The sequence below is a fragment of the Corylus avellana genome, chromosome ca1, assembly GCF_901000735.1.
Source record: "Corylus avellana chromosome ca1, CavTom2PMs-1.0".
NCBI classification, from domain to species: domain Eukaryota; kingdom Viridiplantae; phylum Streptophyta; class Magnoliopsida; order Fagales; family Betulaceae; genus Corylus; species Corylus avellana.
In genome coordinates, this window is record NC_081541.1 from 50,534,581 (window position 1) to 50,555,730 (window position 21,150).

General features: G+C 41.0%; 1 protein-coding gene across 1 annotated transcript in view; it reads right to left on the reverse strand.

Annotated features, from left to right (window-relative positions):
* Window positions 1-21,150, reverse strand: part of LOC132181811 (protein transport protein SEC24 C-like) — a 37,737-nt gene that overhangs the window by 16,257 nt on the left and 330 nt on the right. Inside the window, exons 2-11 of the mRNA XM_059595044.1 lie at window positions 20,101-21,064; window positions 18,816-19,046; window positions 18,520-18,594; window positions 18,297-18,395; window positions 17,010-17,121; window positions 16,588-16,715; window positions 11,689-11,808; window positions 11,488-11,568; window positions 11,032-11,109; window positions 10,811-10,903 (exon numbers count right to left, since the gene is read on the reverse strand). Coding sequence (XP_059451027.1) covers window positions 10,811-10,903; window positions 11,032-11,109; window positions 11,488-11,568; window positions 11,689-11,808; window positions 16,588-16,715; window positions 17,010-17,121; window positions 18,297-18,395; window positions 18,520-18,594; window positions 18,816-19,046; window positions 20,101-20,976 — 1,893 coding nt within the window. The 5' untranslated portion in view covers window positions 20,977-21,064. The remainder of the gene's footprint in view (window positions 1-10,810; window positions 10,904-11,031; window positions 11,110-11,487; window positions 11,569-11,688; window positions 11,809-16,587; window positions 16,716-17,009; window positions 17,122-18,296; window positions 18,396-18,519; window positions 18,595-18,815; window positions 19,047-20,100; window positions 21,065-21,150) is intronic.

Consider the following 21,150-nt stretch of genomic DNA (forward strand, 5'->3'; position numbering starts at 1 on the left):
TAGGATCAGAAGAACACTAAGAGAGCATATAGCATTTCCTATATTTGTATGAAGAGAGTGAAATTTTCTGCTCTTCATAATATTTGATTATGTTTATTTATTTTTATATGTAGCTTCAAAAGAGATTGAATGTTTGGATTTTTTATTTCCTTGTTTTCTCTTCATCTTCTTTTCTCCTGTTACTGATCAGCTTCAAATTGTAATAGGTTTTGATATAATGAGTTAGAATGTTATTTTGTCTATCTGCCGTTTATGAAGTTACCTACCAATGGCATTGATGTTGAGACATTATGGTGCATGGCAATCACACGATATTTTATTTATACTTTAGATGGCATCATTTTTTTTTTTTGATAAGTACTTTAGATGGCATCATTCTAACTCATCTGGTTGCTCTTTGATCTGAGTTTGCTGAACATTAAATACATTTATGGTTAGGTACGCATTGAGGCTGCTTTGACATTGCGTGCATTGGCTGAGGTTGATCCCACCTGTGTTGGTGGTTTGATTTCTTATGGGGTGACCACGCTAACTGCTCTAAGAGAGAATGTTTCTTTTGAAAAGGTATATTTGATAAATTATATGGGAAATATTTTTGTCTTTCTACTTTCTATTTTATTATCCATTTGTTTGTTTATCCTTGTTTTGATTATATATATGGACTTCTATAATATTTAGACTACAAAAAGGTAGTTATCTGGTTTCTTTTAGCTCTATTCCTTTTATCCTTTTTTCTTATCTGACTTTTATAATAATATTTCTTTTATCCTGTTTTGGTTATCCTTTTTGAACTCTTTGTCACTAGTCATAAAGCCTAATCAAGTTTACCCACTTTGATGAGTTTAGCAACATGTAATTTGTATATCCAACTATTTTTTGCTGAACAATATTCCCTACAAGGCATAATGTTTTTAATCTGTTCCTGAGCCCAACATTATTGGTCACTCCTCTTAGTAGCTTTTCCTTGTGGTTGTTCATTGGATTGCTGCTTCATCAACATATTCTCTTGAGGGTTTTTTTTTTTTCTTCTCTATACTCTCCTTTTGATAAATAATTGATTAAAAATGTGGAAAAGGGGGTGTGTAAATATTTTATTAAAAAAATGCGGAAAAGGGTTGCAATTCTAGTACATGGGGGAGGGGGGTTAGTATTTCATCATTTGGTTCTGCTGTAGTACTCTATTGCTGTCATCTTGTTTTAAGTTGTTTGTTGTAGCTGAATTCAGTTCAAGTAATGTTGCCACTGTCTGAAGAAGGGGAGTAAGGTAAGGATTAGTTGAATAGTAATTGTCTTGGGACTGATGGGCAATACGAAGTAGGGAGGGAAAGATGTGGTCTCAAATTTATCAGTTTATGAATTCAAGAATTTCATTCCCAAGCAATAAGATTGGGAGATGCAATCACATGCAGAAAAATGGTGCTATATTGGTGAAACTGGAGTGTGTTCCATGACTAGTAGTCTCATTTTAAATAGCCAGTTCATTTGTGAAGCTTAGTTGAATCCGTTTGCTCTCGATCCTACCCTTTTGTCTTGTGGCTCTAATTAAAGCCATAGGTCTAACTTATCAAAAAAACAAAAAAAAAAAAAAAGCCATAGGTCTAACTGTTAGGCATAAATTGCTGATAGATAAGTACCTTATTTTAATGAAATTATTGGTATTCCATCTGTAACTGAACCTAATGTTCCAAGTTCTTTTTCTTTTAGATTCCTGTTAAGGTGAATAGTCTCTTACAAATTGCTCTTTCTTGCTTGCACATTTATCAGTATTCATTTCACATTTCTGGGAAATCTTAGGTTTCTCTCTCTCTCTCTCTCTCTCTCTCTTTTCTCTATTTTTCTATTTTTTTAATAATTAATCGTCCTCAATTTATTCTTTAATAGGTGTCGTGCCACTCCTACCACCTTTGAATTGTTGTGTGTGTGTTGTATCAAAAGCTTTTGATTTATTTTTGGTTCTTTGGATGCTAATTTTCTTTAGTACGCTTCTTTTGTGCACAAAGCATGTTTAATTAATTGGTTCTTTTATGTTATCTGTAGGGAAGTAATTTGCAATTTGAGCTCGATTCCTTGCATGGGCAAGCTACTTTGTTGGCAGCTTTGGTTTCTATTTCGCAAAAGTTACCTCTTGGTTATCCAGCTAGGTACTGTTTTTTTTTTTTTTTTTCAAGATTACGTAACTCACAATATGATATTATATTAGTGGGTGCGGGTGTGTGTGGGGGTATAACTGCATAAAATCATTGAGTTCTAGCACCCAAGTTGATGCATAGCATCTTAGTTCTATTTAATGTGCATAAATTACTTATTACTATTAATAATTTGGGATAATCTTGAAGGTAGGTGAAGTGAGGACCAAAAAATGGTTTGAAACTTCTCTAAAATCCTAAACCTAACTGATGATAGAGAAATAAAGTTTTTGAGAAGTTTCAAACCATTTTTATCAACTTTTATTGGTGAGATAAGTCGAAAACATTGGTCAAATGGACAACATAAACTGTTTTATGCAATAAAAGAAACAATTATCACTTTGATAAATTTTCTGTCACCTTGCTGATTTTCATGCATCTATAGATTTGTTAATCCCCCAAATATTTGAAATTCTGCAGGATCTTGATTTTATTGGTATATTTGGATATAGGCTTTGCAAGAGTGGTCTTGGAAATACAGTTTTGACTCATCTGTTTCATCCCTTCATGATTTTGTTTTGATCTAGTATGAAAAGTCTAACTAACTAGATTTATCAGATTATCACAATAAATCAATCAAACACAATATATATATATTGGGCCATCTCATCAGGTGGAATTTGGTCTCTTCACCCATACCTCCCTACAAAAAATCCCGCTACAACTTCCCATTTTGATTGGCAACACTAGCCGGGAGGGGAAATAAAGATAAGAAGTAGGTAGGCAAATTAGATAAAGTGCTCTTGATTAAGGCATTCCTACCCCCTTTAGACAAGTACAACCGCTTCCAACCAACCAAACAGCCTTCCACCTTCTCAACTGAGGCTTATTGAACTCGCAAGTCTTATTGACAACTGGACTCCCTCTGAGATTCATGTTGTACCGTTCATACTTGTTCACTGATCGTGTCACACGATCCTTGCTTGTTTTTTCATTGATAACTTGCACCGAATCTATGTCCCGGTTTTCTATTCACACATGCTAACCCCTTAGGGCACGCTTGGTATACAAAATGACTATTTCATTAGGTAAAGGAATAGCTATTATTGGAAATGTAAGATAGAATGGAATGGCTACTACTCATTAGTTTGGTTGTAACATTGGAATGCAATACACTAGTGAATGGAATCATATTGTAATCAAATTTCTTAAAATACCCTTAAAATATAATTCTAATTTACATTCTTACGGAATTTTTTTCGTTCTTTATTTATTTTTAACATTAACAAATATCGTACAATGCCTCATTGTCCAACACCATGCATTCTCAACAACCTTTTGAATGGGAAGAGTGGCATTGGATTCAAGAATCAGTTCCTCCACTGAGTGAGTGGCACTTTTGATGTCCAGTACTAGTTCCTCCTCTGAGTGAGTAGCATACTTGAAAATGTATGGGACAATTAAGATCAAAACTAATTTCCATCAGACACGAAAGTAAGAAAAAGAAACACAATACTAGACCACTTGGGTTGCGCCCCTCTGCGCTCTTTTAATGCATTATTATTTATCAAAAAAATATTTAAGAACTGATTTTGGATTTGATTATCGATGATATGCAGTAAAAAACGTGATTTCCAAAGTTAATGAAATGCTAAAACTGAAACTGCTAACACAACTGACAGTACAATTCCATCACCATAAATTTAAGCTGTTAATAGAAAACTGAAATTGCTAACACAACTTAATGAAATGCACCGGCTCACAAAATTTCACGTCAAAAGAAATGATATCCAACAGTACAATGTGTCTCTACAGAAGCAAGAGAGGGCATTTCTTGAACTAAATCCTGAAATGATAATCCATAAGAGCATTCGCAATGGACTCTTTTAAATGTAGCTTTTTCTTACAAATTTAACAAAACTCATGAAAACATCCATTTAACAAGTTCTCTTTTCCACTTTATATTTAACTTTTGCAAGACATGCTTCCTACATTCCAAGAGCCAAAAAGGTAAAATTATATAATTTTTTAAGATTATTCTTTACTCTCCTCTCTCCTGATTGGTTTAAAACTAATAAAATAATAATATTTAACTAAAGTAGAGAAAGTATAAGGAGTTTGATGTTTGATTCCTTTGAAATATGGCTCTCTAAATTTGATAAAGTGAATTTTTCTCCTCAAATTTAGCTTTTATTTGAGGAGTCCATCTAAGCTAATAAGGCAAAACCCATCAATCAAGTCACTTAATTAACACAAATATTCATGTAATGGTGACAACAAGAACATTGGAAGTTCACGCCGGATATGGAGCATTGACAGTTCATGCCGGACCAAATCATATTCAAAGCCCACACCAAGTATGACAAGAAGTGGGTCACCATCGCTAGGCTCCTTTTTTTTTTTTGATAAGTAAATATGATATAAAAGAGCGCAGAGGGGCGCAACCCACATACACGGGAAGTATAAAAGAGAGCGCCTAAGAGGGAGAAAAATGAAAAAGGAAATCAGAGAAGCTAATCCCTATAGGAGCTAGCCAAGCGGCCGTCTAGGAATACAAAGTAAAGAAGAAAAAATGAGTCAATTCCTCTATAGTCCTAGTGGAGTCCTCAAAGCATCTAGCATTCCTTTCATTCCAAATACACCACATAAGACACAAAGGAATCATCTTCCACACTACCGCGCTTCGGGAACGACCTCCCGACCACCAACCATCGAACAAGCCCCTCACCTTGCAAGGCATGACCCAAGCAGCCCAAACCGATTAAAAATAGTATGCCAAAGGACACTTGCAATCTCGCAGTGGAGAAGAAGATGATCAACCGACTCTCCATTCTTTTTGCACATACAACACCATTCAACTACCACTAGGTTTCTCTTCCTCAGGTTGTCGTGAGTCAAAATTTTGCCTAAGGCCGCGGTCCACCCAAAGAAAGCCACTCGCAAAGGGACCTTAGTACGCCAAATGCTCTTTCAAGGGAAAACCTCATGGTCACATTTGCACATAGCCTTGAAGAGAGACTTAACCTCGAAATTGCCTTTCTTAGACGAAGACCATCTAATACAATCCATAGAGCCTATGGATATCTTGTGCGAGTACAACCGGTCAAAGAAAGAAGAAATCAAATCCATCTCCCAATCCTGAACTGACCGCACAAAAGTGACATTCCATTCAACAACCCCATTCCTCCAAATAAAGTTATCCTTCACCCAAGCTTCTTTGTGTCTGGCTATGCTGAACAGAGACGGGAAAGCATGCTTCAAAGAGGAGTCCCCACACCAAATGTTCTGCCAAAAGCGAACTTTTGAACCCTCCCCCACCTCATACCGAATACCTTTGGCAAAAAAATTCCAACCTTGACGAATGTGCTTCCATAAGCCCACACCATGGGAACCCGAAACCTCCTTTGTGCACCAACCACCCTCCTGCTCTTCATATTTAGCTTTGATAATCTTATACCATAAAGCCTCACTCTCATTAGCATATCTCCAAAGCCATTTACCCAGTAAAGCTTGATTAAACTGATGCAACTTACGAATGCCAAGCCCGCCGTACCGAAGGGGACGACAAACTTGATTCCAATTTACAAGATGTAGCTTGGGCTCGTCTCCCATCCCTCCCCATAAGAAATCTCTTTGAATTTTTTCAAGTCTTTTAGCTACACTCATAGGAATCGGAAACAAAGACATAAAGTAAGTCGGAAGATTAGAGAGCGTACTCTTAATGAGAGTTATACGACCTCCTTTAGAGAGATACATTCTCTTCCAACCTGCCATCTGACGCTCCATTTTTTCGATCACATCATTCCACACAGCCTTATCCTTATGCCCCGCCCCAAGAGGGAGACCCAAATACTTCATCGGCAAATTGGAAACACTACATCCAAGGATATTAGCTAAAACCCCTATGTTCTCCACCTCACCAATAGCCACAATTTTAGATTTACCAAGGTTCACTCTCAAACCCGAAACAGCTTCAAAACATAAGAGAATGAGACGCACATACCGGATTTGCTCGATGGAATCTTCACAAAAGATCAAAGTGTCATCAGCAAATAACGAGTGAGAAACCACTAACTCCGATAACACCCTATTTCCCACCGAGAAACCAGTCAAAAAACCTTGGTCAACCGATACATTCACCATCTTACTCAAAGCCTCCATAACAAGCACAAAAAGTAACGGAGAAAGAGGGTCCCCTTGCCGAATTCCCCTCGAGCTATTGAAGAAGCCTTCCGGAGAACCATTCACAAGAATGGAAAATCTTACCGATGTAATACACCACTCAATCCACGCCCTCCACCTCTCACCAAACCCGCACCTATGCAACAAATACAACACAAAGTCCCAATTCACATGGTCGTAGGCCTTCTCCAAATCTAATTTGCAAAGAACACCTGGCACCCCTGACTTCATGCGACTATCCACACTTTCATTTGCAATAAGAACAGAATCTAGGATTTGGCGACCCCCAATAAAAGCATTTTGAGAGTATGATATGATCTTACCCAACACAGTTTTCATCCTTGTTGCAAGAACCTTAGAAACAATTTTGTACATCCCTCCCACCAAGCTAATGGGCCGAAAGTCCTTCATTTCCACCGCATCTGCCTTTTTTGGGATCAAGGAAATAAAAGTTGCATTCAGGCTCTTCACCAACTGTCGTCTACGATGGAACTCGGCAAAAACCGCCATAACATCATGTTTGACAACACCCCAACAGGCTTGAAAAAAAGCCATGGAGAAGCCATCCGGACCCGGAGCCTTATCACCATCCATGCCTTTAACCACCTCCCAAACTTCCTTTTCCTCAAATTCTCTTTCTAACCACCTATTATCCTCCTCATCTATGGACAAAAAAGGCTGGTTGTCCATTTTAGGGCGCCACGAACTTTGTTCCGAATATAAGCTTTGATAATAACTCACAATGTGAGCTTTTACCTCAACTGGATCATTGGAAAGTACACCATTAATACGCAACTCTTCCACACGATTGAACCTACGGTGAGAGTTAGCCATCTTGTGAAAAAAACGAGTATTGCGGTCCCCCTCCTTGAGCCACAAAGTTCTCGATTTTTGACGCCAATGAATTTCTTCACAAAGCAAGGTGTTCTCCAATTCTTTCACCATATCCGCCTTTCGGACCTTCTCTTCCTGGGCTAGCCCTCTTACCTCTGCCAACTCATCCAACTCCTGAATACCTCCCAACAGCTCCTTTTTCTTTCTCCCAATGTCCCCAAACACCTCTTCATTCCACTTTTTCAAATCCAATTTGAGAGATTTCAATTTCTTAGCAAGCACAAAGCTAGGTAGACCCTCAACCGAATAAGATCCCCACCAAGAACTAACCTTATCAACAAAACCTTCAGCTTTGAGCCACATATTTTGAAATTTAAAACTCTTATTACCTCCACAAGGGGCCCCACAATCCAATAATAAAGGGAAGTGATCGGAAATCAAGCGCTGAAGTCTTCTTTGTGACACTGCAGGGTAGTGATCTTCCCAATCCGAGGAAATCAAGAAGCGGTCAATTCTAGACCAGCTCTCATTTTCTTGATTATTAGACCACGTAAATTGACCCCCCATCAAGGGCATGTCCACCAAATTGTTCTCTGAGATGAAATCCGAGAAATCCATCATGCTAGTGGAATAGAAAGAAGCACTGGCGCGCTCACTAGGGAACTGAACGATATTAAAATCCCCTCCAAGGCACCAAGGAACCTCCCACACATTCATCAAACCAGCCAACTCTTCCCAAAGAGCCCTTCTCTCCCCATCCTCATTCGGACCATACACCCCCCCAAAAGCCCACTCCCAATTGTCCTCCACATTTTGAAAAGAGCAAGCCAATGAAAAATACCCCACACACTCCTCCTTACACTTCACCACCCTCCTATCCCACATCAATAACATCCCCCCCGACAAGCCATTCGACCCTTTGAACTTCCACCCCACATGTTGGCCTCCCCAAAGACTATGAACCACCTCTCTGGAAATAACCTCCATCTTTGTCTCAATCAAACACACTACATCTACTTTCCACTCTTTCAATAGACCCCTAATATGCAACCTTTTTTTGAGGGCATTCAACCCTCTCACATTCCATGCAACTATGTTAAACTTCATGATCCACCAACGTGCCCCTCTCACCATCCATGAACTCCTTTAATCCTGTTGGGGCTGGAACATAGGCAGAGATTCCTCCCAAATCAGCAACACCCTGATTCCTAGAAGCTTCAATAGAGTTGAACAAAAACTCCAACTCCCCTTTCTTCCCTTCATCAGTAATACCAATTTTAGGGCAGAATTTGAGGCAATTATTAACTACCCAATTGGACGACATCAACCCTGGCCCTAAATCCTCCAACCCATCAGAATCTGAGATACTTTCCTCTTCCAAACTAGAGCCAGGCCCGAAAGGCTCCACTGCCGGCATACACTCCACTCCTTTTTCTCCCTCCAGAAACTGCGGACTCATACTGCTAGCCTCCCCCCAACAGAATTCCTGCAAACAGCTCCCCACTACCATCCTTTTATTCCGACGAGAGTGTATCTCCACCAGGAACTAATCAGTACCCACACCCATACCTGTCCCCCCATCTCTGGTCTCCACAGTACACATCGGCGGGCTCTGGGTGTTTTCCGGCTGTGATTGCGTCTCCGACACCCTCTGGACTGATTCCGGCCTTGACCCCAGTATCCCCTTTCCCTGCCCATAAGTCGCAATACTTTCCCCAGCTTCTCCGGCACCCTCTGGACTGATTCCGGTCTCCATAGAACAATCGACGAGCTCTGTGCATTTTCCGGCTAGACTTGCATCTCCGGCACCCTCTGGGTTGATTCCGGCCTCGACCCCATAACCCCTTTTCCCTGCCCACAAGCCGCAAACGTGTCTACCGACGCATCGTCCCATTTTTTTTGCCCAAAATACCTTCTCGTATAAGTCAACAAAACCTTTCCCTTTCCGGTAGGCTGAGCCTTCACCGGAAAAGTGGAGACTCTGTTGCTTGGCTTTTCACCGACCATAAACCCATCGCCATCCCGTGCAGACGTGCCGAATACCTCTGTCAGTATACCCCTGTCCGCTGATCCAGCCCTCCCACCCACCTTCTCGACCAGCAATGACGAGTTCTCCGGTTGTACCACGTGGGGTTTGAGCTCCAACGATTTTTTCTCAGCCTCCTCCCTGAGTGCCACCTCAGCTGAGAGACAAATATTCGGTCCACCTCTACTGAAGCAACCCACGCCTGAGCCCAGCTGTCCTTTGGGCTTAAAAACTGCTCTTTTTTTCACCTTCATCTTACTGTTGGGCTTTGAGCTCAGCCCACTCTTTTCCTTTTCTTTCCAAACTGCTCTTTGCTGGCCTACATTCTTCTTATCTCCCTGCCCAAGCCCATTGCCCTCCAACTGCTTGAATACTCTGTCAAGTTTTCTCAATCCCACGTCACATTCTCGTTTCAGACTACTCAAAGTCTCCTTAACGTTGAGGAGCTCGAGATGTACAGCAGAGTAGGTCTGCCCAGCATGGTTCACCACTCCCTCCCGTCACTTCAAGTGCCCAGAAGCTGACGTCGACGCCTTCTGCCCTGCCAGCAATGAGTTGCGCCTCGCCTGAGCTCCTATCGGCGCCCCCATGCATCCTCCATTCTTCACGCTGTGCCTACCATCCTCTACCGGACCTGAATCAGACCTCGCCGGCAAGGGCAGCTTCGTCGGACCCACACCAGAAGCACCAAAAGCTGACGTCAAAACATGGGTCTCTGACAGAAACACCCCTTTGCTGCCATAATCTTGAGCTTGCTGTTTCCTGTGCTCAGAGTTATCTTTCGGCCCCCTAGTCACCCTGTTCTTCGGTTCTTGGAAAGAATTGCAGCGATCCTTGGTTGACTTCGATGGCATTCTCAGTGTTTCCGCATAGCTCCTTCTTTCCTTCACCTCCTTATCTCTCGTCTTCCCTGAACACTCGGTGTTCACTTACCCCTCGAGAGTCACAGAGAGCCGAGTTTGCCACTCGCATTTCTTCGACAAAACGATCCCACCCAAACCCACGACGTCCTTCAGGAATGATGATTGAGCCACACCTCCTTCTTCCATCAAATTCCTCCACTGTCAGAAAACATCCATGCTTGTTTGAACATTTCTGAGCTATTATTCTAGGATACCCAGCTCTAGACTGATCCCAAAAAACTTCTGAATTGTCCACAGCCACCAGTGCCTCACCTATTCTCACCATCCACACTAATTCGTCCTTTTTCATGAAAATGGACCTTTTGAATCTATTACTCCTCTCAAAAATCCTTACCCCAGCTGCCCCCACCTTAATCAAAACCTCAAACTCCTTTGACTCCACTGACCACCTCCTCGAACCAGCCATGATACAGCCTAACTCTAGCACAAAACAGCTCTCACGCGCCCCTCACGCTCCGACACAGGCGAGAGAGAGAAGAGAGCAATAATAAAATGTGTGGTAGACCCTCAAAATCGAACACATTATGTATTAATGTGATGAAAAATGGTTTACAAGAAGACTTGTTGAATACATTTATCATGGCCACTCAAAGCCAAAACTGGGGTTCTTAATCATGATACAATTCCTAAGCATGTTCAAAAAGTTTGATACTATCAATTGGAAAGGCATAAAACATGCACCATGAACGGACATAATTGCCTGGAATAGAAGGGCATACCTGGACTGCAGCGCCAAAGGCTGATTCAGGAGTTCGGTTATTCTGAAACATGGTTGGAATGCTTTCCAGCAATAGCTCTAAATGTTGTCGGCACTAAATATGAAAAATGGAATTTCAAAATTCGTTAAATTGACAAAAAATTAAATGAAAGTGCTAGAGATCAACATTTTATCAGAACCACAAAAACCATTAAAAGAGAAGATTTCACAGTTTAAACTCACCTCAGAAAGCTGAACAACAACATCACTTTGTAGAGGAGTATAAACATCTTGTACATCAGGAACAATGAGCATTAATGGCTGCAAACATATGTTGAAGAGTGAAATCAGAGTGCCTCGTGTGAACTTAGTAGTGCCTCTTTACATTTTAATGAAATTCGATTACTTATTAAATTAATTAGCCCACTTTCATCCACACCGCCCCCCCCCCCCAAAAAAAAAAAAAAAACAAAACAAAATAGTTCATGCATATTCTTATGACAGTGCCTCTTTACGTTTTAATGAAATTCGATTACTTATTAAATTAATTAGCCCACTTTCATCCCAAAAAAAAAAAAACAAAACAAAATAGTTCATGCATATTCTTATGACCCAAAAAAAACTGATATCTTAAATTTTAATGTGAATGAAGTTCTTAGAATTTTTGAGAAAGGCAAAATTATTGCAACTAACAGTAACCTGCTGCAGCGCACGTTTCAAATTGTAAAAATGGATAGTGGAGTCAAATGTTGCAACTCCAACCATTGTCTGAGGACCTTCCTGCAATAATACAACCATCAATACATCAGTAAAAACTTTCAGGAAAAAAACAATAAAGAGTATCTTTTTGTAAACAGGCACAATCAAATAAGATACTCATATGCAAATAGACAAACTTACAGGAAGATCAGAAATAACTTGACTGATTGCACTGCAAGCTGCAGCAGTTGCACCAGTTTGTATGGCATTCATGGATACATCGATGAGGAAGAAATAAACAGCTGGCATGGGATCACGCACCTGAAATAAGGCAATTGAAGGTAAATTTACTTGGTCCATCAACCCAGAGAAAACAATAACAGGAGAAACAACTGTGGATAAGACTAAGAAAAAAAGAATCATTTCACAACTATATTATATTGAACTACTCTCAGGTCACAGCCTATGACACAACAAAACATTCATATCATTTGTGTGATGATAAGATGCTGTTTGGGTGACCAAAAAAAGTGTAACTTTATTAAGAAACATTAGGTTATATATAAGGAAAAGCAGCAAAAGAAAATGATTCATTCACATAACTTTTCCTTTTTTTGTGATAAGTTATGAAATGCATTAACATAACTTTTTAAGTTACACACCGCCAAAAATATTATCCATAGGCGTTGCAAAGCTGTTCAGCTACAAACTGCACACAACAATATTTTGCAACTTTGTTTTCTTATTTTATTTTTTATTTTTTAAGATAAATAATTAACATACAGTGAGATACCAAATGCTTCTAGCAAATATTAAGTTCCTCTCATGTCTCACCCTAAAAAAACACAATAGGAAGACACCCATCATAAGACAGACCGCAGTCAACACATAAATGGCTACTTGTAGGAGAATCCACATAGCAATAGAAGGACTTGACCTTGAACAATCCTGTTTTGGAAGAAGCCCACCACAGCTCATCTTCACGTCCTCTCCTAACTTTAACTTGATGTAACACTTGGTACAAAGAAGCAAAGACGCCCACCACTCAGTCTTGCACTGCTCTTGCAAAGCTCACATTCCACTGGTTGGAGCCGCCCATAAGCTCCAAATTATCCACGATAGAGGCGTCCTTCAAACAAGCGAGACCAAATAAAACTGGAAAAGCTACCTTTAGAGCCGCTTCCCCACACCACTGGTCATGTCAAAAGCTGGTCCTTGTACTATCTCCCACCTGAAATGTAGTACAACTGGAAAATTGTTCCTACCCTTTCTTGATATTCTTCCACAACTCCACCCCAAAGGCTCCTAAAGGCTTTAGAGAGCACAAACCTCCCCAAAGATTGCCATATTTCTTTTCCACCGCCTCTCTCTCACGCCCATAGTGCAACAACCATTTGCCTAAGAGAGCACGATTAAACACCATCAAATCCATGATACCCAATCCTCTCTCAGAGATCGGAGAACAAACCAGCGCCTTATCCCTAACCATTGTTGTCACAACCTTTCACACCTGATCATAATTCATGTCAAGTAACTCCATCATGGCAAAACATAACTGAGCCACATTCATCCTTTCACTGGGGAAGCGAGTGACATTAAAATCACCCTTAATACACCAAGGCAAATTCCACCAACTGAGCACTCCGGCTAGATCATCCCATAGAAGCCTTATATCCCTATCAAAATTAAGGCCATAAACACCCACAAAAGACCAAGCAGAATGATCATTGACATTCCAGAAGGAAACAGCCAAGTAAATTCCCCCACACACTCAGCTACCTTCTCCAGCACCCTTTTATCCCACATTATGAGGATACACCCTGAAGCCCCACTCTAATCCAAACAATGCCAATCCACATGACTACAGCTCCATTACCTGCGCACAATTCTGTGCAACATAGCATCAAGCTTGGTTTCTTGAAAACAATAAATATCCACCTTCCAATCTCCAAGCAAGTTTCTAACTCTCAGACATTTTCTCCCCATGTTCAACCCTCTCACATTCCAAAAAAGAATCCTTGGCTTCATAAAAACACTAGAGGAACCCTCACCTTGCCTTTACCACAACTAGAGCACTCACCTCTAGCATCATAGTTGACTGAGCACGCCAGATTTTTTAACTTTCTTCTAGTTCTTGAACCATGTCCTGAAAGGGCAATTGTTGCCTCGATCTAGCGTTCCTCTTCAAGAAAAGTCAATAGGGCCAACAGCTGAAGCTTATGACCCTCACAAGAGATCCCCACAATGGGATAAATTGCCTTCACACTGCACAACCCAATTAGTGTGACCCGGTTCACCCACCGAGACGGGTAAATAGGCACCCAATGGAGATATAATATTGTCTTCTCCATCCCTACCAATCTCATCCACAAGGCACAACGCAACATCTCTACATTCCCCATCGCGAAGAATAGCACACTCTTGAGACAAAACCAAATCTGAATGCAACCCAGTAGGCACGATGATGGGATCAAGATTACCCTTCCCCACATAATCTTGCATACCCAGCTCCTCCCCGTTGTCGAGCACCATAGAGGACAAAAAGGGATCCCCAAACTCAAACAACGACCAGATCACCTCAAAAGATCCAGCACACAAAGGAGACCCCCTGAACGAAGAAGACTGAGTTGTGGTCCTTGTCAAAGGAGACCCAACTTGTCGGACATCAGCACTGACAGCCAATGGGAGGACACCCTCCAACGAGTTCTAGGTTGTGAACTTGGCATTCGGCAAGAGCAAAGATAGACCACTAGCGTCATTTGTCCTCACTGAAGCACACCCAGGCTGTTGTACATCAAGATTCGCGGTCGCCGGGATGAATACAACCTCCTGCATGGGCTAATCTACGGGCTCATCAGTTCCCTTTGGCATAGCCGGTGGCGGCCCAACAAGCCAAACGTCACCAGAAATAGCCGCCGAGACCAAATCCACCTCAGGCAATGTCTCCAACACAACAGAGCTAGTGAAAGGCGAGCTAGGATCCAAGCCCGACAATAACCCAAGCTCCTCCTCAAAACCCAAAAGAGAAGTGGGTTTAGATTCCCATTTGGGCCTTGGTTTACACTTGAAAGCCTATGTCTTCCCCCCCTTCTTACGCCTAACCTTCTTGGGCTTCTGACCCAGCCAAGCTTCTCCAACCCATCATTAATATTCAACAAAACCCTGTCCATCTCAATTGTAATACTCACCATATGACTCTTCCACACCCAAAGAAGAGAAATCAGCTTCCCTTAAAAGCTACCTTACCTCAAGTAGTTAGGGCTAGCAAAACAGATAAAAGGGTAGACACGATTACAACCCATTAGGACCGGCAACACATTTACCCTATACACGAACACAACCCGTTTAGCTAAACGGGTTAGCGGGTCTGACACGATTATAACACGGAAAATATCCAGGTAACCTGACACGGCCCAATTAACCTGTTTAAAATAATCGGGTCATATCGGGTAGACACGATCCGACATGACCCGACACGACCTGTGTTCTAAGCAGGTAACACGACCCGACATACCAAAGAAATTTTATCATAGTTTTTATTGGTCATTTGGTTTCTATTTATGAGGGGAAAAACCAAAGAAACATACCAAATTTATGAAAATATTAGGTGTTTTGAGGAGTATTTTGTGTTTATAGTTGTTTGGTAGTCTTTGACTTGAGAACAAAAAAAGCATAAAAGACAGAAAACATGTCTAGGAATTGTTTTTATTGGTCATTTGGTTTCATAGTGAGCAGCAAAATCTGTGTTTTAATTTGACTTGAGAGAGTCAAAGACATACCGCCATACCAGAGAGTGTAGAGAGAGAGAGAGGTGCGGCTAACGGTGAGGAGGCCAAGCGTGACTGCCAGAGGGAGAAAGAGGCGCAGACTTCGTCCACCAGAGGGAGAAGAGGCGCAGCGCAGCAATGAGAGAGAGAGAGAGAGAGCCGAGAGGGAGAGAGAGGCGCGGGCCATGCGGCCGGGGGGGCTGCTGCAATAGTGATTCAGTGAAGACATTGAAGAGGTGAACTAAGGTTAGGGTTAACTTAGTCTTAGGGCACTTTAGTCTTTACTCGAGTCTACCCGGCGAGTCGACCCGCCAGACACGAATTTAAACGGGTCTTAATCAAAATTCGATAAGCCCAAAACCAATACCTGTTAAATTATTGTCGTGTTCGTGTCAGATTCGCAGGTCGTGTCAAAATTGTCAGCCCTAAGTGGAACCCTATAGAGCGTCAAGAAGAGGCTTGTCCAGCAAGTACTCAACAGCAAAGTGGTCCTTACCCAACGGTTCATCAAGCCGCACAGTTGGTTGGACTGATTTCAACACCTCTGCGAATGACAACGAAGCCACTACTCCGAAATTTCCATCCCCACTAGCATAAATAGAACCCAATCCCCACCCTGACCCAACTTCCTTCCCAAGCTTCTTGTCCACTGGAGAGGACATACCAAGCCTAACCCCAACCAAAGCATCGACAAATGTCGACACCTTTCCCAACTTGGCGGCAAAACTACACCAACCCCACCCTTCCCAACCCTCAGGGATCAAGATGAGCCCTCTCTGAGCCCCCACAACATAGACTGCCACCTGCAAGAACCAACCGAAACTGTTCCCCCCTCTCCAAACGATGATTGCCTTCGAGCCCTCCCTAAAACCTTTTACGAAATCCTAGGCTTTTGGGGACTCCATCAGCTCCTCCACTGTCAAAGCCAGCCATGCGGTGCAACAAGAACTCAAAAACACCACATCGGAGAAATCCCTCATTTCTTCCAACCGCAACACTGATGCACCTTCCACCACCGAGAGCACAAAGGTTTTAGCCTCCATGAAGAACCACCTCTCCATCTTTAGCCTCACGCAACAAACAGCACGAGGAATCCAACCAGCGCGCCCACACATGCCTCCCTAGCTCACTCTACGTGATATCAGAGATATGATATAGAGTGGACTTCTAAATATGTATCTTAAATAGTTAGTAAAGACATGTTCCCTGGTAGTGAGCACCCAAGAAGCTAATTATTGCAAGGGAACTTCCCAGATCACATCAAACTGAACATAACCAGTCAAAAGGGACAAAAAAATTAGTTTCACATAGCAGATCCTATGAATTAACTAACCATGTATTCCTTGGTAGCAACAAATTCAACTGTTCCTCTACACAGCTCAGGCCTTTCATCAGCATCCCTACGCCTACCATCTGGACCAAGATTGCAGTGGTACTCACGAGGAGTCTCATCAGTATAGCCTGCAGAAGAAATTTAAAGTCCCCAGCTTATATTAATAGAGTCAAATCAACAAGCTATTGATGCCAATGAATACCGAGATTTATTTAAAATATAGGCGTTATTTCCTATACCTATAACTATTCTAAAATCTTGACAACCGTGATACATATGTGTAATACACATTACATAGCATTTTATCTATGCTTAAATTTGAGAGTGGGGAAGATGGTGAGACGTCCAATCTCCACAACAAACAACCAAGGTAACAATCACTAGATAAATAACACAAAAATAACGAGACAGTTTATACTGACCACATAAGTTACAGATGAACCGCCTTCCCTGATCAATGAACTTCATGAAAGGGTTTATGTAGCCTTTGCAGCGAGAACATCGAACAGGACCACTTTCCCCAAAATCTACAACCTATAGCAACAAAACACATCACTAAAGATTCAAAATGTTTCAACTGTATACAATCCCTCACATTAAACAACTATATTATTGATCTTCTACCATTTTCTGTAGGAATTAAAAATGAACTTCTTTTTCATAATAGTTATTCTGAAAAAAGAACAGGGAAATCAAATCCTATATTCTCATCAAAATTTGAAATGAAGAAAATACACACAAAGGAGGCAGGTATAGTAAGGGCCAAAATCCCTTAGGAAATAGTTAAATAACATCATGCCAATTAAGTACATGAAATTCTCTAACTTTAACCTTGACAAATCCTACAAGAAAAAAATAAATAAATAAAAATAAACCAACTTGAACACAATTTTTTTTCCTTCTCACGATTATTAGAACATTAAGAATTTTTCTAAAACACGAGGAGTTCTTATTGTAGTCAGTAGGAATATGCTATAGCTTTTATTTTAGGTGTTTTCACGTCGTATATCTTGTACAAACTTTATTTATTTTATCATTAGAAAAAATATTTTATTTGCTAGATAAAAACCTTAATTCTATGATTCTATCCAAAAATTGCAAGAACAAGAACACTCTCCATTAAAACCAGTTTATCCTCATCCGATTCCCAAACAACATAAAAAGGACAAAATTCGAATCATATTGTCCCCATGCCCAAGGCAAAATGCAATGCCAGCATCTTTTATCCTTCCAAGTCTTTTTTTTTTTGGGTAGAGGTTTAAAAAAAGTGACAGAAACCCTTTTTCTTCAAGAAATGACATTATTTAGATACATAACCTATACATTTATCTGACATAAAAATGGCTAATACTTAAGTTGTCTGTGGCAGCAATGATGGAACTCCTTAATACCGCCATGTAAGCCAAAACGACCTTTTCCCACAGTATAGACTGACATAAATTAACCAGTAAATGAAATTTCAACACCCTAACACAACCAAGAACCAAACAGCTTGGTAAGTTTTGTCTTTACACAAATCAGGATCTTTCCACTGAATCAAATCCAATTACTACAGTTAAAGGCTTCCGATCTGAATTCATGACAATAGACTAATTAACTCATAAAAAAGTAAAAGATTACAAGAAAGAAACAATGTGAGACTACATAAATTTCTAATGACCAAAAAGTGAAGTATGCAAGGATTAAAGAAGAAAGAAATCATGCATTACTTGGATGGGTTCCTCAGATGGATGAGGAAGGGCCAAAGGTTGGACCAACAAGGCTAACTGCATCCCCGATGTTGTCAAAAGGTCAGCAGTGCACGGAATCTGTCATATCATAAACAGATATTAACAGGATACAAAGAATTGTGAAACATTAACATCAATGAGTTTTGCAAAATCATTATAAAGACTACTGTCAACCAATGCTTGTTATATTCTTAACCACAACCTGACTGATGGTGCACCTCATGTAACGTGGACTGCAATTCCCCGTGTCTCTGACAATATAATCACTTGTAGCAGGCTTGACAAAAGTACAAGGACAAAGTTAGCAAACAACAAAAAGTATACCTGTCAATTAAATTACTTTGCAGCATCCAAATAAACAATGACAATAAAAGTGAATTCGCAGAACACACAATTTAAAGGAAAAAATTAACAAGATAATATAGCTTAATGTCGAAAGTTTTAAATAAAATCAAATACTTCTCTTCAACTAAAAATAAAAGATGAAAAAAGAGATACCGGAGGGGGATTAGCCTGATTGCCCTGAAGAGTTTCATACACCATTGGAGAGGAACTTGGAATGGGACGTGGAATTTGATTGGGATCAATCTTCGATGTCCCTGCCACAGGGGCTCCAGTTTGACCCATCGCAGGTATGGCAGTCATAGATTGATTTGGCAGAGGTTGTGGTGGCATTCCAAACATCCTAGGTGGTTGCACAGAACCAGGAATTGGTGGAGGTGGAGCCATCTACCACAATTCAAAAATTCAGAATCCAGTGTGCTGATCAGACGATTCAGACCGAAAGGAAATAGTATATATGGACTCGTGCAATATTTATTTCTTATGAGTAACATAAATCATTAACATAGAAAATGTGTTTACTACCGATGTGTGGCATTTTTATGCAACATAAGTACCCTGAATTTGACAAAGTGCCTAAGATATGGATCACCCGCAATATAAACATGTGCACAGTCTGCTTCAGAAATTCCCTCCTCTTATGTTCACTTATCACTCATATCAATATCAAAGATTTTTATCAGGGGAAGGAAAGAAGGTAAGACTGATGCATTAAAAACGGGAACAGTCAATGTGGCCACTCAAGTTCACAGACACCTACTCAAGAACTATATTTGAACTGTTGCCTTATCAGCATCCCCAAAATGTGACATTATACATTAAACGTTAAGATTTCTTATAGTACATTCATGTACACAGTTATTTCTGTATTATTGAAAAAGAAAAAAATGAATTAAGTTGCAAAATGCAACTTTTTTCAATTGTCTTAGTCAAACTACAGAGCATTTCGTTTCCAGGAGATGATAAAGTTCCACCTAGAGTTGGCTACCTTAGAATCCACCCAAACTACACAGCATATTATTTCTTTATTTTCCAAGACATAGTGTTCTCTTTCTTTGACCTCTTATTCTTATGATTCACCTATTTTACTTGTTTTACTCTTGATCATTTTATAGGTTTTACTTACCTCCTAAACAAACAGCAACATTTTGTCTATATGCATATTTAAACTCCATAGAAATAACCTACTTTCTATTTGATGATTTTAAGGCTACCGCATAGTGTTACAACTCTCCTACTTAAAATTCTAATAAGTGCTTCCACACACACTCGAAACAAAAATTTCATTGCATATAAAATAAGAGGAAGGGACCCAAAAAACAGTTCAGTGCATATTGCTTATATCAATCTCAATCAGTTAACCAACAATATGATCCTCATGCATTACTAGTAATTAAGCTTTAAAAAATAAGCAAAATGTACTATGAAAGATATTCATTACCTGGCCGGGATGCCTTGGCCATGTGGGTGGCCCATAAGAGCCTGGAGGTGGGAGTGCTCCTTGAGCAGATGCTGAAAATGGTGATGTTGGTTGTAAAGGAGTACCTGGTGGAGCAACAATCGCTGGACTACCTAGAAGAGAACGCATGCTTGGAGCTTGAGGGGTAGCGCCAGCCAAACCCATCGTTGGTGGAGGCCCAACAGGTGGTTGTGATGCACTGCTAGCTGGAGGAAACCGGGGGCCACCCAGGGAGGACCCTGAATTGAATGCTGGTGGCCCATTACTCACGAAACCACTCGGTGCACTTGAATGAGGGAAAACTGGACCAGTGGTCAAAGGCGGAGAGGGTGTGCTAGGGCGAGTACCTGGTGGTGGTGCTGAAACAACTGGACCACTCGGAAAACCTGAAGATGGGGGGAAAGCACCAGGAAGACGTGCCCCAGAAGTGGGTGGTGCATTACTGCCCATTGACAATGGCATGGACCCAGGAGGGGCTCTGTACCCATAAGGTGAAGGCTGGCCAATGGGTGTCCCAGTGGGTCTTACTGGGGCCACATTGGGAGGCAATGTGGAGTGTGGGAGTCCTGATTGAGGCACTGCAGGTCTTGCGAGCGCACCGGGTGGTGGGCCAGGCCTAGAGAATGGCGGGGAACCACTGGGAACCCCGGGCAGCGGGGCTGATGAAGGGAAATTAGGTGGTTGACCAAAAGGGGAAGGCCTAGGACCCGAATTTGGCATCGAAGGTGGCCGATTGAGATTCAAATTATTCATATTATCCGCGAGTGAATTGGGATTGTAATTAGGGGGTGGATGTTGCGATGGGTTATTGCTATTACTGTTGGGCCTAGGTGCCCCAGGAGGCACAAACGCTGCCATTGATCTCAATCAAATCAAAAACACAAAACCCAGATCACCCTTTCCCCCTATATATCACCGAACCAATTCAACAACCCACGATCCAAATCTACAACAAGAACCAACAAAAACATATATTTCAGGTAATTCAACAAATCACACACAAATTTTCAGAAATCAGATTCCCATCTTGGG